At 39.9% G+C, this 25,057-nt stretch overlaps 1 protein-coding gene across 9 annotated transcripts in view; it reads right to left on the bottom strand.

The window, feature by feature from the left end:
• The window catches only part of gphnb (gephyrin b), a 179,251-nt gene extending 154,920 nt beyond the window's left edge, over nt 1–24,331 (bottom strand). For 3 of the 9 annotated variants that reach the window (XM_058046187.2, XM_078794533.1, XM_078794534.1), the window contains exons 1-2: nt 24,280–24,324; nt 21,611–21,811 (exon numbers count right to left, since the gene is read on the bottom strand). In XM_058046187.2, the coding sequence (XP_057902170.2) occupies nt 21,611–21,771 (161 nt within the window). In that variant the 5' untranslated portion in view covers nt 21,772–21,811; nt 24,280–24,324. Of the gene's footprint in view, nt 1–21,610; nt 21,842–24,279 lie in introns of those variants that run through there. The other 6 variants (XR_009119165.2, XM_058046186.2, XM_078794532.1 and 3 more) reach the window with 6 other exon arrangements.
• Nucleotides 24,332–25,057: the final 726 nt, after the last annotated feature.

Raw genomic sequence — 25,057 nt, 5'->3', positions numbered from 1 at the left:
CCAAACAAAAAGCCAGCAGGAGTCCATAAATATTCTCTATCCTGTATATGCAGCTGTGAATGAACGCAACGAATAAAATGAGGCGGGGTTAACTTTTCAGACACGAGTGGAGCGTCAAGGCCACGTGGTTGGGAATGTTGACTAAAATAAACTAAACTCTTAAGCGTTTACTGGAACAATGCTGGAAGGAGAGACCTGTATTACTGTATTACTTTGCACTTCAATGCTTAGATTTGAGTATGCTGGAGCCTATGCAAGCAATTTCCTGAAGTGAAATTGTTCCGGTTTCGTTTTCTATATCCATGAAACAAATGACAGCGGAAATACAAGTTCCTATTTATCAGTACGACACCTACAGCTATAATTTGTAGCTCATACAAGATTCCCACTGAAGCAGGAAAAATATCCCTGAAAGAATACAGCAGTAGTATAAATATTGTAGCACACCAGGAACACATTCCATCCCTGGCGTCAAGTTCTCCTTTGCTGCAGAGAACATGGACTTGATAAAAGATGCAAAAGCGGGCGAGCAAGCGCACGTTCAAGGGCACATCAAACCTTGACAACGATTCATGAATCAATAATCCTTGTCAGATGAAATGGGAAGATAAAGGGGTGCTCCTCCTTTGGGGTCATTACTGTGTTGACTGGCCTCTTTTTTTAATCACTCATGGATGTCAAAATGGGAAAGCACACATTTGTCTTTTATGTCAAATAATTCTATGCAGTAATTCCTGAAGTTTTTTTTTATTTTAAACACTTTTTTTTAAGGTTTTGACCAAAAAAAAAAAATTCTGGACCTGTCAGATGTGATGTGTGGTGTCTACAATTTGCATTACATCGCACACTTCAACTACTTTACGCACAAGTTCCGCACTTAGCATACAATTCATGACCAAAAAAGAAACGCCACGCTTCCCGCACTACTTTCTTCACCCGAGTTACTATGTCTCGGGCATGACATCTCGGGCATGACAATGTCAGCAGCACTTCCCGCATCCGTGAAGCGGTTATTATTTGGTTCCGCGTGATGCCGTGTTACAGCAGGCATCACCCCCAGCTTCATTAATTCCTCTATTTGCAAGGGAACTACAAGATGTTGAACCCCAGAGAATAAGCTTTCCTTGCAAAAAAAAAAAAAAAAGTTATTTCTATGTTATCTTGCATCTGCAGAAAGAGCAGGAAGAAGGCATAAACTGGAATAAAGAAAGCACGGGGAGTGTGGGAAAGGGAATTGCTCACGAGAAGAGAAAACATGGCTTCGGGCATTATGATCAGTTCTGAACAGATCTTTACAAGAAAGATCTAAAAGACTACAGAAATTACTTGAAAATCCCCCCCCGATTTGCTCCAAGTGCGTCCACATTTTTGTACATATAGGTTGCGGTGCGTTCAGGAAAATTGTAGTTCTGCATTGGCACACAAAATTGGCTACCACTGCAGGGGCAAAATATTATGGTGCATCTAAAGCTTTGGGACTCCAGCAAACCAGAGTGAGAGCCATTACCCAGAAATGGCAAACACATGGAACAATGGTGAACCTTCCCAGGAGTGGCCATCCAACCAAAATGACCCCAGGAGGGCAGCAACGACTCATCCAAGAGGTCACATAAGACCCCACAACAACATCCAAAGAACTGCAGGCCTCACTCGCCTCAGTTAAGGTCAGTGATCATGACTCCACCACAAGAAAGACACTCGGCCTTGACCAAGACCAAGACAAAACCACTGCTGAACAAAAATAACATTAACGCTTGTCCCAATTTTTCCAGAAAACATCTTGATGACCCCAAAGACCTTTGGGAAAATACTCCATGGTAAAAGTAATCCCGCATTTTATCACATCAACAGTAAAATACGGTGGTGGTAGTGTGATGATCTGAGGTTGTTTTGTCCCAATTTCTCCAGAAAACATCTTGATGACCCCAAAGACCTTTTGGAAAATACTCCATGGTAAAAGTAATCCCGCATTTTATCACATCAACAGTAAAATATGGTGGTGGTAGTGTGATGATCTGAGGTTGTTTTGTCCCAATTTCTCCAGAAAACATCTTGATGACCGCCAAGACCTTTGGGAAAATACTTCATGGTAAAAGTAATCCTGCATTTTATCACATTAACAGTAAAATATGGTGGTGGTAGTGTGATGATCTGAGGTTGTTTTGCTGCTTCAGGGTCCGGAAGACTTGCTGTGGAACCATGAATTCTGCCATCTACCCCCCAAAACACACCCAGCAAGTCCACCTCTGAATGGAAAACTAAATGAAGACTATAGTGGTCTAGTCAAAGTCCTGACCTAAATCCTGTTGAAATGCCGTAACAGGACCTTTAAAAGGCACGTCATGCTGGCTGAATGGCAACAATTCTGCTAAAAAATTCCTCCACTGTGCAGTAAGAGACTCATTGCAAGTTATCACAAACACTTGATTGCAGTTATTGCTGCTAAGGGTGGCACAACAGGTTATGAGGTTTAGGGGGTAATCACCTGGGGGGCATGTAGGTTAAGTAAGCTAATGAGTACACAGCAGAAATGCATATATATATTTCAGGAACCCCCATCCCCCGTCCCCCCGCAACACCACATCTCCAAGTTTCTGTCTCAGTCCACACCTCAAAGTGATGAATCACTGCGATGTGAAATTACTTCCAAATTATACAGATCTCACAGTCATATTCTTTGGGACTGATGAGCCATGCGGGAGCATCACAAGCACAATCCTGCAGCCAGCTGGGGAGTCTTGTTGCTTGCGACTGAATAAGCAAGAACGTGAGGAGGAGAAAAAGGAGGAGGAGGCGCCATTAGGAGAGGAAAGAGAGAAGTGTGTTTCAGATGATTGGGTGGGAGAGTCAATGAAGACGACAGGTGTGCATGCAGGGGGGGCTAAGACGGGAGGTGACCACCTGCTCAGGCCTCATGACACCGTCTTTGTACGCCAGCACCTGAGTGCCTGTCACACACGATAGATGGAAGCCAGCCGAGTGGAAATACCCGTGTGGAGGTTCATGGTGCATGTGCATTTAAGCCTTTTAAGGCCGGGATGTCCAAAGTCTGGCCCGGGGGCCATTTTCATCTGTAGAGCTCAGTTATTGGACTGCTGCACATTCTAAAAAGAGAAATAAAGTAATAACATTTCTAAACAGGAATGTAATGGCCCCATTTTATGACATTATTGGGTACTGCCGGGACCCCCAAAAAAGAACAAAAGTGCAGTTGAAGCAAGATGAAAAAAAAAATTGGAAGGGTCCCCCCTTATGTCCGATAATTGCCCGATATCAACATACAAATGTGATATCGGGATTGGATTTTTTCTGTATTGGATCATTCATTCACGAGGGTTGCGGAGGATGCTGGAGCCTATCCCAGCTGTCTTCAGGCGAGAGGCGGGGTACACCCTGGACTGGTGGCCAGCCAATCACAGGGCACATATAGACAACCATTCACACTCACATTCATACCTATGGACAATTTGGAGTCGCCAATTAACCTAGCATGTTTTTGGAATGTGGGAGGAAACCGGAGTACCTGGAGAAAAACCCACGCATGCACGGGGAGAACATGCAAACTCCACACAGAGATGGTGGAATTGAACTCCGGTCTCCTAGCTGTGAGGCCTGTACTCTAACCACTTGTCCACCGTGCAGCCTGATCTAACGTCATTTAAAAGGTATTTTAAAAAATTGCTGTGCACGGCGGTCAAGTGGTTAGTGCAACCAGTCCCCTCTCACCCGAAGACAGCTGGGATAGGCTCCAGCAACCCCCGCAACCCTTGTGAGGATAAGCAGTAGAAAATGAATGAATGTATAGAACACATTCCACCACAGGTGATATGTCATGGTACACATACTGGAAATTGAGTGTTGGACATATCGGTTTTCTGCAAAAAAGCTAATATCGGACATCCTTACTATAAATAAAAACAAATACACTGTCTAAACACTGACAGGGTGAATTAAAATACATTTGTTTGTTTTTTTTAAATATATATGATAAAATGAGCTGCAGCTCTCACAATTATGTTAATAATTTCTGTGATGTGGATATCGGGTAGCATTTTCACTGTTTATTCCTACTCCTTTTTGGACATACTGTGAAACATGAGATGCAGTTCAATGCAGATCCTGCATGCATGTTCAAACTAGACTGAACCATGAACAAAACTTTACATTTGCTAAAGAAAAAACCAAAAACAAAAAGAGAGTTCAAGAGTCCAATACACAACCCAGGCCTTTTTGTCTCATGGGCAACTTGCTCCGAATGATTCCAGTCTAGCCTATGTCTATATTGTAGTTTCTTAATTGCAGCAAGGCACTTTTACGTTGTGATATGGCTGTCATTGTCTGAATTATGGTCCATTTAATCCGCCAACATTCATGTGTCAAAATGAATGGGTTTCACCCCCCCACCGACAAGCTGCTTTTTCAGTGACGATGAGGCCCTGAAGAGGAAAATAAGGATGTGACAGGTTTTCATGGCAACATGTGTTGGAAGGATTATCTCCAGGTGGGAACTTCCATCTCCTCTTGTGGTGAGTGACAGCATGAAGAGCAAAAGATGACACGTGAACCCAAGGAAAACAAAGATGGTACAACTTGATGACACTTGAGCGTGCGCCAATTCACCCACACATATTGGCACTGACATTTGGAGTCCTTTGTTTAATCTCTTCTTGTCAGGAAGCACCGTGTGTGCCTTTTAGTTCTTAGATTTGCCTTATGATTGCTAACAGAGCACTGATATCGTTCTGTAAACCATGTGATTTATCCCAGACAATCTTTTCCAAAAAATAGGCTAGTTTTTTTCTGAAAAACTTATGTGCCATAATTAACAATAGCAACCAATTATGTGATAATACAAGTAAAATATAAAAAGTTTGTACGTGTTTAGTTATTTAGGCTTCACTCAATGTTTTTTTTTTATCAGGCGTTGAGATGTTGCACTTTGCTTGGCAGTCCTTGAATGCACCATAGTTGACTCCGATTGCATCTGTTCGAGAATAATCTTATATGAACATTCCTTAGGGGTGAGTATCTACGCATTTGATATTTTAAATGTGTTTAATGATAAATATACACCATGGAGAAATAGTAACTCATACAAAATTGAAGTAAAGCTGAAAGAAGATGGAGAAAGGAAAAAAAGTACAACAAATGTATCGTGATTGATACATTCTTATTTTGAAAATCTTATATTACATATATTATATATATATATTATATATATAGGGCTGCATGGTGTTCAAGTGGTTAGCGCGCAGACCTCACAGCTAGGAGACACAAGTTCAATTCCACCCTCGGCCATCTCTGTGTAGAGTTCCAAAACATTTTTATCCCAAAAACATGCGAGGTTAATTGGCGACTCCAAATTGTCCATAGTTATGAATGCGAATGGTAATGGTAATTGTTTAATTTCATTTGAACATGCATCAGATTACAATTGAATGCATCCCATAATCAGTTCACAGTTTCACATGTCCAAAAGGAGTAGGAAGAAGCAAAGCTCATTAAATCCTACCCCTCCATCTTGTACTTTTACAATCAGTAACTGTTACATTTGTTCACTTCCTGCTTTCCAAATATAGTTAAATTTTTTAAATTTTATTTATTTTATTTTATTTTTGTCACGTACCGAAGTACGAGATGATATGACTATAAAGTGACATAATGGGTACCATAGTGTGGTTGTTAATGGTTGTTTGTCTATATGTGCCCTGTGATTGGCTGGCCACCAGTCCAGGGTGTACCCCGCCTCTCGTCCGAAGACAGCTCCAGGATAAGCGGTCGAAAATGAATGAATATATGTATTATGTATAATATTATTATATAACCCCCAAACTGCATACAGTTCCCTCCAATAAATAGATTAGCGAATCCCGTATCTAAACCCAGCATTTCAACAACAAACCCGAACTGTGAAGATTTTACTGCTTCCCACGCAATGCAGATAAGCGGAAGAAAGTGGAATGGAGTGGAAGAGGCAGGAGAAAAAAAAAACACACATACACAATTCCCTGTTCTTACATATGTAAAGTAGGGCTGTCTTTGAACGCAACCCCTCATTGCTCCTAATAACACATTTTAAAGTGTGACACCAACGTTCTGCTACCATTAAAGAGTGTTGGACAAATAGATTTTTGCGATATCTTTTAGCCTGATTGACATAACCGGGTCATTTTGAATTGTCATTTATCTCTCTTTTATCATTATTTCAGACATAGTTGCGAATGGTGATTAATCATGACTAATTAATGTAAACACTGATTAATTTGATTAAAATGTTGAATCATTTGACAGCCCTAACGAGACAGTATTTATGTACCAGTAATTATTTTTGTGGTGTAGTGCAAACTTGCTTTGAAATAAAATGTAAAATATTAATTAATATCAATGTTAAATAATTTGTGAAGTGAATGTTTCATTTTGTAAAGCTATCACACAAAGTAAAAATTAATACATCACAGCACTGTAAAAAGGAAAAAAATACACCCCCCAAAAAATCAACAGCTCTTGCAAATATGTATAAAAAAATTGAATGCTAGCTTCTTGTATGTACTTATGAATAGAATAAAAACATCACTGAATCATAACGGGGGACTTTTGGAGTGTAAATCCAGTGACCGATAGTAACACATATTCGATAAAGTAACAATAAACAAACCTAACATACTTTCAGGGTTACATAACAAATCTTTTGAAATGTTAATATTCTGAAAGGAATACACCCGAGGTGGTTTGATATACAATATAGCATCTCCAAGCTCACGTCTACTGCATATTCCATGTTTATGATTTTTTGATGCATTAGCATTGAGGCTGTGTAGGCGCAAAAAAGCTCATGTTCCTGGTAAACTTTCCATGCAATTTCTGAGCAAATCTTCATAACAAGACGATGACCCGAGAGACCCCCACCTCCACAAAGCTGCATCTTTCTCATACATCCTTCACGCCAGATTGCGCTTGTTTGCTTTTCACTCCAGAAGCAATCGCTCTGACGGTCTCTCCGGCCTTCCATTCACATGACCAAGTGGTGAAACACCAAACTACTACAAAAAAAACACACATTGAGTTTATGTGGACCTTTTTGGACCTTGACAGATGCTAAGCAACAATAGAAAACAATATATTTCAGTATTCAGTAATTTCAGTATTGAACAAAGCAAAATTTGTTCTCAATCAGAAATCACTCCACACTCTTTATTGCTCTCTGGTTCTACCATATCTTACTTATGGTGTGGAAATATGGGCTAATAACTATAAAAGCAATCTTCACTCGCTAAATGTACTGCGAAAAAGGTCAGTAAGGATAATTCATAATGCCGCCTACAGAGAACATCCAAGAGAGGAGAAATATGATCTCAGGGAAGAACTAAATTTGAAACACTTATATGCTAGGACTACGTTAAAAAAGCCATAGCATTTCAGTATGTGGAATCAAACTATGGAATGGATTGAGTAAGAAACTCAAACAATGCACAACGATGAGCCAATTCAAGAAACAATACAAGCAGTTGGTGTTTGCTAAATACAAGGATGAAGAGTCTTGAACCAGTCATGATGTGCTGGATGCTCATATCACCTCGTACTTCGGTACGTGACAAAAATAAAAAATAAATAATAAATAATCAATTAAAAATAATTAAAAAATAAATAAAGAAATAATAGGAAAAACTTTTCGTATGGAATAAAAAATAATTCATTATATTATTGTTTGTATTATTATTTATTATATTATATATTTTATAATTATTATTATTTACTTTTTATTTTATTTTTACAGTTACTATGGTACCCGTTATGTCATTGGATGGTCATATCACCTCATACTTCGGTACGAGGTACATTATTTAAAAAAATAAATAAATTAAAAAAACCTTAAAATGTATTATGAAAAGCAGGAAGTGAACAAATGTAACAGTTACTGATTGTAAAAGTACCATATGGAGGGGTAGGATTTAATAAGCATTGCTTCTTCCTACTCCTTTTGGACTTGTGGAACTGTGAACTGATTATGTGATGCATTCAATTGTAATGTGATGCATGTTCAAATGAAATAAAACCATTACCATTAACATATGTGCTGTACATAGGGATGGACCTTGATAAAAAAAAAAACACAAAGCACAATTAGGATAGACTCCCTGCTGTGACTCCAATCCCATCTGTTCATGGATCATCTTACATTATCATCCATCAGTGGTGAGTATCTATACATTTTATACTTTAAAACGTGTTTAATATGTGTGTGGGGGGAGGGGGGGCATATTGAACCGAGACAAGGGAGGATTCTGCAGTTGAATCTAATCTAATCATTCTCACTCAAGTCACTCTTATTGATGTGAAATCGAAGGAGAATGTCAAGCTGGCAGTCGAGCTGGGGGTGGGGGTGTCAAAAATAGACATTTTTATGGGCGTGTCAATAATTACTTGCAGTTTTTTTGCCATTCACTGGTGGCCCTGGAAAGTAACCCCTGTTTAAAATCTATCGTATTGGTAAACGGTGTTCCCTCGCTCTATCACAGTTCACCTTTTGCAGACTGTTTTACCGATTTTAGTCTAATTTTTTAACCGGGTATGAACGCTGGCCCTTTAAGAAGAACTTCATTGTGGGAAATTGAGTCTCTCTTTCTTGCTTCTCTCGTCTGTTTGTACTGTCCATTGTCTTCTACGTCCTGATTAGCTGCCCGTTGTGTCTCCTATGGCATTACTAGCTTGCTTGCTAGTTTACAGTTTTTGTACGTTTTTAAGTTTCTTCCCGACAAAAGCCACAATTTTGACAAAACGCTCTACACCCAAAAGGCAGAAGAGGATGCTAGCCATCGCCATAACAGATTAAATGACTAAATTAAATGACTGTTTGGTTCGAGGAAGCCTGCAAGAGGAGTAGTACTGCAGCTATGTTTTAACAAGGATACAAAAACGCTGCAGTACAGCAAAACATGGTTAGGGGAGTGAAGCTGCAACTTATGGTGTCAATTAATGTTTGTTTACACTACAAGTGATTAAATTATGACAATTGTGACTTATTACGTTACGATGTTCACATTACCAACATTACATTAGTTGGACAGTTGCAAAGCCTTGTGGGTTATATTCTACATCCAAATGCTACGGGATGCAAAATCATACGTGGGCACAGGTCTCCTCATTGACAGCCCTTGATGCTAACGAGGCAGCAAATGTCACTGCTTGATTGTTAAAAATGATGCAACTAAAATGAGGCAGGTATCAGTTTGACAAGGTAAGCCGCATCCAGCAGACTCCAGGCTCAGCCACACACAGACACAAAAAACACAGATACCACCTCCTCAAGCACTACTTCCTGTCCTTGTATTGATTTTTCCAATCACTAACACAATTTCGTCTCTGCTGCTGCCAGATTTTGTTGTCCTCTTCTGCTTTTGGTGGAAAAAAAAAAAAACAGGCAGCAGAAGAGCACAAAGTTAGATGCAGTGTGACATACAATAATCATGTTACCTTTGCCAATGAGATGATGTGCTCATTGCCATTTGTCAGTCCCTCAGCGGGGAAAAAGAACTTAGTTTCACGGGATAGACGAAAAGGTCAGCTTTACATAGGAAAGTTGTTTGAATTATTAATCATTTCTGTCTTTGAATGCTTCCTGTTTTAATGGTCACGGACATTCGCTACGAAATTAAAATGGAACAAAAGATCCAGTTTTTTTTTCTTCTTCTTCTGGGGTTGCTATGCAAAGCAGATTATTACAAGCTGAAGGTTTTTGAAGCCTCAATTAAGTAAAATGACTTTAAGGTGAAAGTCTGGCTGCCACTTATTATTGAAAGATAGTCAGGCAAAGTTACAGAAAATGATGAAAATTTATTTATTTAACAGGATTTAAGGGCAAACAGCTTGACTGAGTTAGCCACAATAAAGCAAGGCTAATTTGTTTCGTACGAGTCCCTGCAGGTATATACTATTAATCTTAGACATAAAAAAAAATATCCTTTCAAAAGTCTTTCATACGCACAGCAGAACTGTAATTGCTGACCACGTGTGGGACTTTATGATGAGGCACATATGGTAATACCACAACGTGTACACTAACCTTCAAGATGATCTATGAGTCACACGTTGCAGCGCTGTGAACATAAGCTGCTGGAATTGCTTCACAAACTCGGATTTACATCCACACTTTCTCCAATTGCTGACTTTTTAAGGAAGTTGGACTTTCTGCCCGGTGCTGAACTTATCATCTGTGAACTACACAAAAACAATCACTCACTTAAATGTTTAGCTGCAAGCTTGAACAAAAAAGAAAAGCAAAACAACTCCAGCTTTCAGAAAAGCTAACATGTGATGACAAGCTTGTCATCCTGTCTTCTTTGGAAAAACACTGTTGGATTGTTTTGTTTTTTTTACAGTTGGTTACAAGAAGTTGCATCTTGACTACCAGACTGAGCTAAATTGTACGGCTTAGTTGAAATAGAGGTCAGGCTGCTATTTTAGGGCAGGCACAATCAGTTTGGGATGACAACAGTCCAATGGTGCATCACAGAAACTGAAAAGTAATACACGCCGACCCATGCATGTATTGTTAATTACTGTACTTAATGGTAATGGTTTTATTTCATTTGAACATGCATCAGATTACAATTGAGTGCATCCCATAATCAGTTCACAGTTCCACATGTCCGAAGGGAGTAGGAAGAAGCAAAGCTTATTAAATCCGACCCCTCCATCTGGTACTTTTACAATCAGTAACTGTTACATTTGTTCACTTCCTGCTTTCCTACTATAGTTTACGATTTTTTTTTAAATTTTTGTCACGTACCAAAGTACAAGGTGATATGAGCATCCAATGCCATAATGGGTACCATAGTAAGTGTCAATATAGTGATATATATAGCACATCATGACTGGTTCAAGACTCTTCATCCTTGTATTTAGCAAACATCAACTGCTTGTATTGTTTCTTGAATTGGCTCAGTGTTGAATCTGTTATTCCAAGAACAGATAATTACATATTGTTGCTATGATGACAGAAAGATTGGCCCACTCCATAAAGCCAGCAGAGGTCAGATTGTTCTCCATCTGAAGAATGATGCTAATACATTATTGAACCTGCTGGTAGTATCAGCATGAGGGTTAAGATCCATCTCAAGCAGATGCTCAAATATAAGTGGAAAAGAGCAAAAGCGGGTATTCAGAGCACAATTGAGCGAATACTCAGGTCTCTTCTGGCTTGAGGGGGTGTTAGCAAAGGCAGCAATTAAAAGCGTCCTTGTGTTGTCTAATAATTATTGATCATGCTTCCGAGACAAAGGTTATTATTGAAAGCCTGGAAACTGAAATGCCTTAGTGACCCCTTCAGGCTGAAGAGAGTCATGAAGATGGTGGATTCAAACTCGCATGAATTGTTTCACATCACGGCAGGGGTCAGCAACCCACGGCTCCAGAGCCGCATGTGGCTCTTCAGCCTCTTTGTTGTGGCCCCCTTTGCAAAGTATTTAACACTTGGACTTGTTGGGGCCAGAGTAAACATGTTTGTCAACAAATGTAAACAAAGTTTACATTTAATTTACAGAGATATTTATGTACATTTATTTTCTATATTAGCAAGATCCGATACTAGCAAGAGTACTCGATCAACTCCGCTTTTTCTCCTCTGAACTACTTTGATACCCCAAAATTCTCTCTAAATCTGGCATTCAAAATCATGGGAACCTCGCAATTCGCTGCACATTTCTTCGGGCATCAGGTATAAAATTTGAAAGTTTATAAGAATTTTCAATTATGTTTTGCGGCTCCAGTCCTTTTCCTTTAGCGAGCAAGGGGGTAAAATGGCTCTTTTGATAGGAAAGGTTGCCGACCCCTGGTCTATGGAGAAAAGGTGAAATTGACCAGATGAGAAGAAATAGAAGCAATAAGCAGTTTTTCATTTGGTTACAAAAAGTATAACAGAACATCTAAAATCAAACACAATCCATTCTGGACTGCTGGTTCTTATAGAAAATAATGGAAATATAATCATTCAGGTTCTCCTCGTGCATGCTAGGTTAATTGGCCACTCCAAATTGTCCATAGGTATGAATGTGAGTGTGAATGGTTGTTTGTCTATATGTGCCCTGTGATTGGCTGGCCACCAGTCCAGGGTGTACCCCGCTCGAAGACAGCTGGCATGGGCTCCAGCACCCCCATGACTCTCATGAGGATAAGCAGCAGAAAATGAATGAATGAATTATTCAGTTCCAGGGTCAAATTTGTTGAAAAAATTTAATCTTTAACCCAAAAGTCTTCTTCAAGTGTGGAGTCTCCCTATTTATTCTCTGAAGGGTCTGAGCGTTGCTGTTGTTGCCGGGTGTGGCTGTGTGACAATAGGTAGTTCACCTGACTGATGGAAAAACAACTCAATGGTGGCCACTAAATCTGGAATGAGACAGTCTTTGGGGGAGTGCTGTAAGCTCTTTTTGAGATGCAAATGAACCGCTGACTCTTGTCCCAATGAAACTGCTCTCCTGTGTTGCAGCATGTGTTGGCATAGGAGTTGTTTGGTCTCTCCAATATAGAGGCCATTGTACACCTCACTAGGACTGTACTGTATCAACATTGTTGAGTTTAGTTCTCGGGATTTTGTCTTTGGGGTGAACCAACTTATGTCTGATTAGTCTTGTAAGGATCAGGACATTTCGGCTACTGTTTTTATCTTGGGTCTTGGGTTCCCTTGACGGTTTTGACAAAGGCCCAGTTCGGATAGTTAGGATTAGCCTTCCTGTCTACCGTTGTCGGTGGTGCACACCTTCTCTGCTCGGTCCTTGAGGGTTCTGATAACCCCTACCGTGTGATTTAGCCAGTGATGGGGGTCAAAGAGCAAGTACTGGTTTGTGTGGGTAGGTTTTCACGATGAAGTCGGTCATTAAATTGGAAGTAAGTGGTGCTAAGGCAAAGTTGAAGTAGACCCCCCTCATTTTAATGCACTTGGGAACGTTTTAAACAAACATTGAATTGCATTACCCCTATTATTATGTCAGGTCTCCAGAGAGAGAGAGAGAGAGAGTCTAGTAATATTACATCTTTTTTTACATTCATAATTTAAAAAAAAATCTCTTCAGTGTGGCCCTGATATTCCTTCATCGCAAATATGAACGGTAACAAGCTTATATTAAATTTGTTTCTTCATCTATTTCTATTTGAAAGCATAATCTATTTTATTTGTAATTTCAATTGATCAATCAAGACGTGTGAGATTGCCACAATAAGAACCCTAATGGTTTAGTCCGAGATTTTTTTAAAGTCTTTTGACGACTCGTAATGTCTGATTTATGTCTTGTATGCTTTAAGGGTCAGCACCTGTCGGGAAAAATCTTACTTGATCTGATTTAAGCAAAGCAAATACACTTAATGTCGGCGGATGGATGCTAAGGGCCTTCTTGTTGAGAAATGTTAATCTACTTTGCAAACACACACTCGCCATGCCTTTTTAATCATTTTAAAATGACTGTTGCTCTGCTTCGAGACTGTATTGCTTTGCTGCTTCATACTTCACAAGCAGATGTCCTCACATTCTCTGGGTTGTGGATTTCTGAACAATGGATAAAATGGATGGGGTGTACATCGGTGTCTCGATTTATATTCCTATAGTCCAATTATGTACGTCGATCTGTGTTTTGCCATTCCGGACGACATACATGATCTAACATCATTCATTCATTCTACCGCTTATCCTCACAAGGGTCGCGGAGTATGCTGGAGCCTATCCCAGCTGTCTTCGGGCGAGAAGCGGAGTACACCCTGGACTGATGGCCAGCCAATCACAGGGCACATATAGAAAAACAACCATTCACACTCACTTTCATACCTATTTGGTATGAATTTGGAGTCGCTAGCATGTTGCTAAGCTAGCATGTCGCTAACCTAGCATGTTTTTGGAATGTGGGAGGAAACCGGAGTACCCGGAGAAAACCTGTGCACGCACTGGGAGAACATGCAAACTCCACACAGAGATGGCCGAGTGTGCAATTGAACTTGGGTCTCCTAGCAGTGAGGCCTGAGCGCTAACCACTGGACCGCCGTGCAGCCTAATCTAACATCATTTAAAAAGGTAATCATTCATTCATTCATTTTCTACCGCTTATCCTCACGAGGGTCGCAGAGTATGCTGGAGCCTATCCCAGCTGTCTTCGGGCGAGAAGCGGGGTACACTCTGGAGTGGTGGCCAGCCAATCACAGGGCACATATAGACAAACAACTATTCACACTATTTGGTATGAATTTGGAGTCGGTAGCATGTCGCTAAGCTAGCATGTCGCTAAGCTAGCATGGCGCTAAGCTAGCATGTCGTTAACCTAGCATGTCGTTAACCTAGCATGTTTTTGGAATGTGGGAGGAAACTGGAGAAAACCTGTGAACGCAGTGGGAGAACATGCAAACTCCATACAGAGATGGCCGAGGGTGCAATTGAACTCTGGTCTCCTAGCTGTGAGGCCTGAACGCTAACCACTCCATCGCCGTGCAGCCTGATCTAACATCATTTAAAAAGGTAATCAATCAAAAAAAAAAAGATTTAAGCACAGCAGGATTTATATGGATGAGATTTTTTTTTTTTTAGCAGTTTTAACGATAAACACGTTAAACGTTACTTGATTCAATCAGTCACGTCATCGCCACCCGTCAGCATGGAAGATGGCAAAGGACAAGAGGCAAGCGAGAAATAATGAAGCCACCATTGCGGTCCAGTGTGTTGAAACACTTGAGCTTTTGTGAAGAGGAAGATTTTCTAAATAAGTCGATTGCTGTTTGTAGGACATGTAAAGGTCAAGTAAAATACCACGGCAACACTGAGAATCTCTCCAACTATATACACATCATACCCGTCTAGGCACCATGTCTTTTTTTCCATCCTTTATTTGCATTTAATAATGCTTCCTTGTAAATAATCTCATTACTAATTGTTGTTGTGCATGCGTATTAAAAATAAAATACATCATTGTTTTAGCCGCTGGCTGAAAAGTAAACATTTGTCTGCAAAAGTAATGCAGAGTTTATAGCGAATGCGGCAGCACGAACGTGTAAATTATGCACATTCATGATCACATTTGTATGACATAATTCCCAGCCTCACTCATCCAGATAAAGCTAAATGAATTTCAGCATGAAATATACATGTGGATGAACCTGTTCCGAGTCTAGGAGCACTTAATGCCACCTAGACAACAATAGTGCCAAGACCAACATGTTGTGTATCCGTGCTCACTACTCCTCCACCCTTGCTGCTTTGTTTCCCGGGATTCCAGGGACAACAATGTTTTTGGGTTTTATTTTGGGCTCCTTTAAATTATTCACAGTGCATTCTCCTACATTTATCTCCAATGAAGTCACATCTTTCGCTCTGACGCTCGCTCACTCACTCCCTGCTTTGACAAACACATACACACGGCGGATAAGATCTGTCTTTAGCTTATCTCTGTGGGGCCTCGGCAAGCTCTCCCAGGAATATTGATCATGACACCCCCCTGTGTGCGGCGGGGCCTCCTTTTCCAGACAGAGCGCCGACACTTTTGGGACCACATTTTAGTTCCGTGTTGTGGGCTCTGAACAAGATTGTTAGCCCACAAGGCACGGTGGCAAAAGCTTTTACACGGTGGTACCGGCATACCACAGGGGTCTTGGGGGCTTGATTAGTTGTGGGGACTTTGAATGGTGCATAATTCATCTAGGAGGACTGCTTGCCGCCACAGGCGAGACAAGGCAGTTTGGACCGTTTGGAGGGGGAAAAAAAAACTAAATCATGGATATGACCTCACTTTCCTATGCTCGGGGAGTGACTTTTTTTTAACTGAACATAGCTGTAGAAGGCGATCGTGGTGAGTGAATTTCCACAAAGTAAGATTTCTTATTCATGAACAGAATAGTTGTGTAATTAGAGCATAGAAAACCTGTTTACAACCTTGAAAATACAGTTTTTAACATTATTAGAGCCCTACAGACATGAAATAACACCCCTATAGTCATCTTTACAATTGTATTACCCAATATAGTAGACATAGCAATAATAAACAAACCATTTAAAACATGGAAGTGACGTTGGGAAGTTCAAAGTTGACTTTTGGGTCGGGAATCTAACTCAAATCTGCAAAAAAAAAAAAAAAAATTAAAAGCCTGTTGTTCCGGTGATCAAGTCTGGTGCTTGTGAAAACATGGAAGTGACGTTGGGAAATTCAAAGTTGACTTTTTGGGTAGGGAATATAAATATAAAAAAAAAAAATTTTTTTAAAGCCTGTTGTTCCGGCAAGTCTGGTGCTTGTGTGTCTCACAGAAGCTTACAGTAACATTACTGACACCTAGTGACCAGTGTAGAATACCACAGATCATCACAAGGTCTTTGAATATGTCTTCTGAATGGCTTTTTTTTTATTTCAGTTCATTTAGCCATTATTATGCTTGAAAATGCTTAATTTATGCAAAATAAACGGTTTAAAGGTTTGCCTAAATATACCTTTTTTAACTAATAGGCCATATTTCACCACCAAACAGTCATAATTAATTAATTTACGTGTATTTGAAAAACAGTGATAATAAAGACGCAACATTACTGTACGTGTGTAATATCTCCATTGACATCTTTTTTTTTTAATAACATCCATCCCAGAAAACATGTGGCCCTTCAACAAATCTAATTGAGGACCCCCCCCCCTCTCCGATACTGTATGTATTATAATAGTAAGGCATTCAGTCGAAGAGTACAATTGAGACATGGTGACGAAGACTGGTGATGGGAAATAAACTACAGTAATAGCAATTTGCACAGCATAATTTTCTAAATGAACATTTCTGCTCAGCAACTCCATTAGCTCCATGATTCAAGGTTGAGCTGTCAAAGCCTACACTCCTATCACAATGTGCAGGCAGCCTTGTTGCGCTGCTCAAGCCCCGGTGCAGGCGCAAGGAACTCATTATCTCTCCATTAGCCTTTTGAAACTCACGCTGTGCAGCCAACCAATGTTCAAAGCTAAACTAATGGTGTTGGTATCAATACACAAACCCTCACATAACCCCAATATGCGTGGAAACATGGATGTGCCATATTGTCAAATTGTAAGTCATCTCTGCTGCTGGAATATGACTGAAGTGCAGAAAGTCGAAAAGTGGCATTGTGGTGTCGGATAGAAGTGCACATTTTGGAGTGACCTTTTACTGTGACTTTACTTTACTTTTACTATATGTGCAATATCACATTTCATCAGCATCTTGATTTAGCACTCCTGTGAGGTGGATGGATCATCTCGGCAAGTACTGACTAACAGATTTTGGTTTAGGTTTGGCCAATATGGACCTTAGCATGTATCACAGTAATTTGGGGATGTATCACAATATGAGGATATCCTTAAATTCAGCAAAAATTTGTAAAAAAGATTTTTTTTTTTTTAATATATTGGTAACAAACTCTAAAACGGTACTACAGCTAAATATTGTATAAAGGCATCATGTCTTTCTCTGAATAATACGACACTGCCATTGTTTACTTTTCTTGTCGTAAGGCAGGGGTCTCAAACTCAATTTACTTGGGGGCCACTGGAGCTCGGGTTTGGGTGAGACTGGGCCGCATCAGGTTTTCCAAAAAAAAAAAACCCAAATTATTTATTAAAAACAAAAAAATAAAAAAAAAACTTCGCTTTGGATCCAATTTTCTACAACAAAAACTCTGATAAAACATTCCACTCTTCTCAAATAACTTACTTTTTATTTTCCTACACAAAATAAGATGAAAAATAAATAAAAGAATAAATCAAGAATGAAGAAAATCAATCAGTAATAAATATAATAATATTAAAACAGCAAATAATAAAAACTTAAGAAACCACATATAGTTGGTGGGTAGACAAATTATTTTTTTCAGATTAAAATGAACAAAGCATTATTAGAGCCCTGTAGACATGACAAAACACGACTATAGTCACATTTATACTCTTTTTATTTACAACATATTGCGCAACTGCAGGGTCTTGAGATACATGCTAACTCGCAAACTAGAGAGCTAGCGACCTAAACGGTAGCCTTCAAGTTATTTCCTTTAAACTTAAATAGCCAAAAACTTACCACTTCCACACGGATAGGGAGGATAACTATTAACAGTTATTTAACCTTTAACATGAACATTAATCAAACGTAATAATTTTTTCTGGGTACATGATACCATACAGCATCCATATCAAACTTGCGCGGGCCGCACTAACATTAAACTTTCATATCAAGGCGAAGGCCTCAAACTAGTGTCCCGCGGGCCGCATGTTTGAGACCCCTATCGTGAGGCCTTCCTCACGACAAGAAAAGTAAACTATGGCATGAACTGCCGGATGCTTGCACTTGAGACGGTAGAACAAACCTGCCGTGTTTCCACCATTTGCCGTCACTGTTGCTTTGCAAACTTTGCATATTTTGGTCTCTTGCTCCACTGTTGCTCTATCGAAACCCATGCTAAATCTCTTTTGTCGATGTATTGTATCAATAAATGTAAAAAAAAAAAAAAATTGAAGATTATGGGCCTGAGGTAATAAAATTCTGGACTATTTTTAAAAGCTGGGGCCAAAAAGTAGACATGTCCATATAAGTGAGGACATCCGGTCACCCCTTGATATGTTACGCCTGATGGCAAACATCTGCGCTAATGGGATTTTTTTTTTTTTTCTCACTAAACGTGAAACAACCCCCTGACTGTGAGGCTGATGAATAATGAACTCGCTCAAGCTAATAAATATATTGCTGATCATTTCTATCCACTCCCATGCTGAGCCGGAGTAGCGAGGGCGGCGGAGTAGATGTCGTAGCTTTGAATGGGTGAAAGAGAGTCTAGTAAAAAAAAGCATGAAATGCTTTCAAATAAGTCAGCTCAAAATGCAAACTGAGCGATCAATTAAAATGAAATAATAACTATTATCGTGAATGCAGCACAGTGGGAAATAGATGGTGCGTGTCCTTTTGAGCAACCCCACAAAAGGGGCAGACGTGGCCATCGATCATAAAAACAAGTCAACAAGGTCAGGTAACGATACACTGCCAGATACCACACACACACATGAAAGACTAATGAAAAGAAAGGCTATATGACATTTGTCCATGTCACAGCGCAAGCAGATGGAAAAAACATAGAAATGTGCAACTTAAACACCCACAAATACACAGCAGCATGGCAGTACAGCAAGTAAGGTCATGTCAAGGGCATCTAAAGTGACAAAGCTCATATTGGAACACAGAGACACAATGTCAAAGAGAACAGTACTGGGGGGGGGGGGGCAACCTCAGAGAGACAAATAGATATAACGCTTTAATGCTCTCGTTAACGTTTTTGTTGGGCAAATTGAAATGTGTAAAAAAAATAAAAAAAGCACTTTCTTTGAATCCTTGAGCGCAAAAGGAACACTATTAAATGAAGGAGAATGTCATTTCCTTAGAAGATTACATGGGGACTTTTTCCATAACAGGGGGTGTTATTATACTGTAGAACAGAATTGGTGGCGTGTCTCCACTTAGGTAAATACACGCTATTAAACCTCCACAGTCAAATACAATAACGTTAAGGCAGGGGTGTACAAACCTTTTCCACCGAAGGCCGCATCCGTACAAATGAAAGCTATTAATTTCATTCATTTTGTGCATTAAAGATGCAAAAACTAATCATTAATCAACTAATTTAATCATTACAACAGTCCCTTTTATTGCAAATGTTCATCAGAAATTGGAGAATGTCATCACCAAGCCAGCAGGAGCGCTAGGAGTGAACCGTGTGTGACAAATTAACCACTGTATAATGATGTTTAATAAAACAAAAATAAAGTAAAATTGCTCACCCATGAGATGCTTTAGAAGCCATACAGTCACCGAGAGGTACTATTTAAACAGGTACAGCAGGTCTGTTAGGCAGAAGTCGTGAAAGAGAATCATTTGAGAAATAGGCTTCAGGAAATATTACGGGATTTAAAAAATAACACCATTGGGATAATAAGAAAAATGTATGCATATACGTATATATTCATTCATATCGCAGCTGAATCAGTGTTCGGTATTAAACATAAATAGTAGTACAGGATATTAGGAAGAAAACCACCACCGTGCTGAAAAACCAACTTTTCATCCAAAGCTCCTTAAACTGCTCTTTGCAAAAATGTACTGGATATAATATACTGGATAAATGTAGGATCATGTCAGATACCTGCGCCTGAATTTACATATGATCAAGCTTTAATAAAAATCAGCCTGACACTGAAAACATTGATATTCCGGTCCTGACTCTTATCAGTTCTGGGGGGGGGGAAAAATGAACAAGTATTGAGCTGGCGGGATGCCAACAAGCAAAAGTGCCCACTTCTCCTTTGAAATGTCGCAGGAACAGTCCATCACCTTCCCTGCGTGTTAATGGGAGACATTTTTTACAGCACTTCAATTGTAATACCCCATGATGTTCAAGGATATGGGCTTCTTGAGCTTTATTACGCTGGAAATACATAGATTAGGGCGGGAGGAAAGGGACAGGAATGTGTGAACCTGGCAACACCCACTGTGGAAAATGCCTTTGTTTTCAGCACAAAGTGTGTTATGCATGCTAAACATGTCAACTTGCTCTCATAAACCATGTGCTCTTTTTATTATAAAACCTAAAAGTAACATTCCTCTTCTTCTTATTCATTTATTTCAGACATGCATACTGTGTTACACCAATTTTTCTCACATATACACTTACAATATCTATTTATATACTTACATACATATACACACACACATGTGGCATACATGCACATATTCATACATATAGTACATTCGTACACACACACATACACATATATATATAAATAATACATACATACTGTATATATACACACAACACCTCTTACTACACATGTCTGAAAAGGAGCAGGTAGAAGCAAAGCTTATTAATTCCTACCCCTTCTCCACGCCAGAGCAGTTACCAATTCAATAAGTGATTTAGTACATGTAGTATACTAAGATGTTTCTTATATAGGTTTTTCCATATGTATGTCCATATTTCATATATCCATCATCTTGGACCGCATATTAGGTAGGTACATCAAGAATATAAACAACAATAGCTTGTAACAGTTTTGTTACAATGGAAATGAAGCCTTTACGTCAAATCTCCTACACCCTAAATGCAAGATTCCGTACTTCCCAGCTCAGAATGCAATATTCTCTACTTCCCAGCAAAATGGACTCCATACAGATTGATTGCGCAGGTCAAGGATCACATGGACAACAAAGAGTCCTTTCAAGGGAGTGCATCAATGACCGTGTGCGCTTACGACTAGGGTCATAATCTGCAATCAGGAGCCTTTTATGGAGGATAATCTTGGACAATGCAGGAAATTGCTTCTGCACTTAGCATATTTCCTGAGACAAAAGGTAAAAAGAGGAGACCGACTCATCAGTCTTGCTATATTTGTCCAGACGACACTTTTGTCCATGAAAGTGAGAAACCATCAACCATCAAGCGTATTGAAGAGTTTTACACCCGAGGGTCAAATACTGAAAAATGACAGAATGCAAAGACTGCTTTGATATTTTTTTAATGTAAATATGCTTAAAATATATCATATACATATATTTTTTTAAATGCATCTTTGTGATATAAGTGAAAAAGCCTACCAACCTTCTACCACACTGTGGTAGCCCGTGTCCTCCTGTCTGCAGTAGTGTGCTGGGGGAGCAGCCCCAAGAAGAAGGACGCCACACGCCTGGACCAACTGGCACCGAGCTGGACAGCTTGACATCTGTGGCAGAGCAAGGGACACCGAGGAGGCTCTTTTCCATCGTGGACAACTAGCATCATCCGATGCATGGCATCATCTCCCTGCAAAAGAGGCAGATTACTATCACTGTCCTGCTCCACTTGAAATAGCTTGAAAATGTTCAGGGATTGTCGGAAATGGGATATTCCGCTGATCGTGGGATAGGACCATATTCGGTGCATAGAAAAATACAAGTTTTCAAACAGTTATAGAAAAAAGAATGATACCAAAAAATATAGGATTATTATGGAATCACCATATGGGGGGGGGGACTATGGTGCCTGGCGGATATCTGCACTTTTAATGTTTTCTTGTTTAATTATACTGTTTAAAATGTGCTGCGGACCCTAAATGGCCCCCGTGCCACACTTTGGACACCCTTTGTCTTCATCTGTTTTAGTGACTGCAGGAATACCAGCAAGAAAGAAGATTATACAACTAATTCATCTGCTTCTACATTCCCAAATCTTCCTAAATTTAAATCTTGGAATCACAATATGGAAGGGAACTATGGCGCCTGGCAGAGATCTGCACTTTTAATGTTTTCTTGTTTAATTATACTGGCCTCTGTGCCACACTTTGGACACCCTTTGTCTTCACTGTCTGCTTTAGCGACTGCAGGAATACCAGCGAGAAAGAAGATTCATGCATTCATTTTCTACCGCTTTTCCTCATGAGGGTCGTGGGGGGTGCTGGAGCCTATCCCAGCTGTCTTTGGGCGAGAGGCAGGGTACACCCTGGACTGGTGGCCAGCCAATCACAGGGCACATATAGACAAACAACCATTCACACTCACATTCATACCTATGGACAATTTGGAGTCACTAATTAACCTAGCATGTTTTTGGAATGTGGGAGGAAACCGGAGTACCCGGAGAAAACTCACGCATGCACGGGGAGAACATGCAAACTCCACACAGAGATGGCCGAGGGTGGGATTGAACCCTGGTCTCCTAGCTGTGAGGTCTGCACGCTAACCACTTGTCCGCCATGCCGCCGAGAAAGAAGATTATACAACTAATTTATCTGCTTCTACATTCCCAAATCTTCCCAAATCTTCCCAAATTTAAATCTTTTCGTCTATAGACTGACGCCCAGACAGTGAGAATGATATTTCACTCCTCAAAAGTGGAAAGTACCGCAGTACCGGATTGGCCGATGTACTGCAGCCTAGTGTGTTTGTTCATTTCAGAGATATCATTGATTTGCCATTAGCTCAGGGATGGTGTTAGAACACTCCCCAACAGGTACGCTAGCTTTGTGAGTGCAGCCACTGTTGTCAAGCCCCTGCTGCGTCGCCCCAGGCTGGTGTTCAACTGCGACGCCCCCGCCGTTCTGTATAAAGACACACACACGTCTCCTCCGTACGTCCTCTCTCTCTTTCTCTCTGGAAGGTTTTTTTTTTATCAAAACCTGAGCGGGAAGACAGATGGCTGTGAATAGGGGAGCCTAATGTAAAAGTGAGTGGAGTATGGCAAACAGGGAGATAAGCAGCAGCTGGCTATTCCTCTCTGGCTGTGTCAGGGTACAGGGCCCTAAATCACTTCTTATCTCCCACAGCCGCAGCCACACACTAATGGTCATCACCAGCAGCTTCCTACCTGCTGGCAGACGGCAGGGGACCCAGCAGGGGCGGGGGTGGTGGGATTCTCCATCATTTTACTTCTGGTGTCACAACATCACAATGATGGGATGGACATGGATGGACTGTTTTTTTTTTTAAGTTTTCCAAATGCACGGATCATACAATCGAACATAGCTTTCATCGTCGACATAAGCGGTTGTCGACATAACCGAAACCGAAACTAACCAAATTTATACCGAAATCTAACCACATTTACTTGTGACTATCATGAGATTGGTTGATAAATGATTTTTCTCCCAAGAGCAGTTTTTCTCACATCATTTCCTCCAATTTTGCACATTTTCAGTGTTTCTCATAGAACTATTAATTTACATAATTGGCCATGCAGCATGTCTGTATAAATGTAATGAATGCTGCACATGTGGGAGGGATAAAACGTGAGTAGAAAGCATAAAACGCGAAATAAATATGTTTAGAACTAAGTTGTCAACACACCTGAGTGCTTTTAGAAGGGAGAGGGACCCACAGCAGTAAAAACGGCTTGTTGAGAAAATTATTAATCGCGGTTAATTGCTTCCAGGCCCGCCTATGATTAATTAATTTCCGTGAAATAGGAATCCTTATTTATTAATGGAATACTTTTGTACTTAGAGCATAGAAAACCAGCTTGTGACCTTTTAAATATGTTTTTTTTTCAACATTATTAGAGCCCTCTAGACATGCAATAACACCCCCATAATCACATTTACACTCTTATAGCCCTATGTAGTAGACTTAATACTGTAAGTTGTGTGACGAGATCTTGCGAGATTAAAACGTGACGATATTTCTTGTTTAGAGGAAAGTTGTCAAAACAAACAAAACAAACGACGCCAATTAGACCGAAGTTAGCATGACTGCTATGAATGAAGCTACACAAACTATACACCCTGCAGTCCAACCTACCTCGGTGCTTTTTTCCGGCTGTGGTGGTCTAATATCCAAGCAGAATCTGTATCAATTGTACAATTGATCAAATTTACTGAAATTTCAACAAATGTTAAGTTATATCAGGGTTAAAACTTCGAACAAAACAGGTGACGCTAGCGTCCATTCCGGGCTGGTTCGTATTTATACGTAATTCACTACTTCCTGTTTCGGCACACTAAGCATTATGGGAAATGTAGTTATAACATAAAAATAATCGATTTTACTGCCGTCTGCGATTTATTTTATGTCTCCACCTAACTACACATTAGCATAAATGATTAGTCGTTGTGGCTAAATCATTTTTAGTTTTTCAAAATATACCTGCATTGGTTAAATTAAAATGTTCGTTTGTTATTGTAGTTTTATTTAAAGTAATGTTGAAATAGTATCATGACACCCCTTATAATTAGCAAAAATATGGTATTTAACATGTAGATCAGACTGGTCGTGTGTTATTGCTAATGTGGGAAGCTGAGTGCGAGGCAAACAGGAAGTGATGTCAGAGTTTCAGACAATACGAGCGAGGGGCCAAACTTTCACCAGTAATGTGCAGTCATCTAGCATTAACCACAACAATGTTGGCGCTGTAGTCAAAGGTCATAAGAGTACATGTTTTTCATCATTCGGCGCAATTTAGTACTTTCAGTTCATTTTAGAACATCCAACTCACCCAAGTGATTGCTGACGTCTGGTAGCGGAGCATCATCACAAAGGAGGAACAGGATGTGGAGGAGGTGAAGTGTACGGGTGGGCT

Source organism: Doryrhamphus excisus, linkage group LG11, assembly GCF_037039965.1.
Source record: "Doryrhamphus excisus strain RoL-2023G ecotype Guam linkage group LG11, RoL_Dexc_Guam_v1.1, whole genome shotgun sequence".
Lineage (NCBI taxonomy): Eukaryota > Metazoa > Chordata > Actinopteri > Syngnathiformes > Syngnathidae > Doryrhamphus > Doryrhamphus excisus.
Note: the sequence above shows the minus strand (reverse complement) of the source record. Positions and strands in the feature narration are given on the sequence as shown.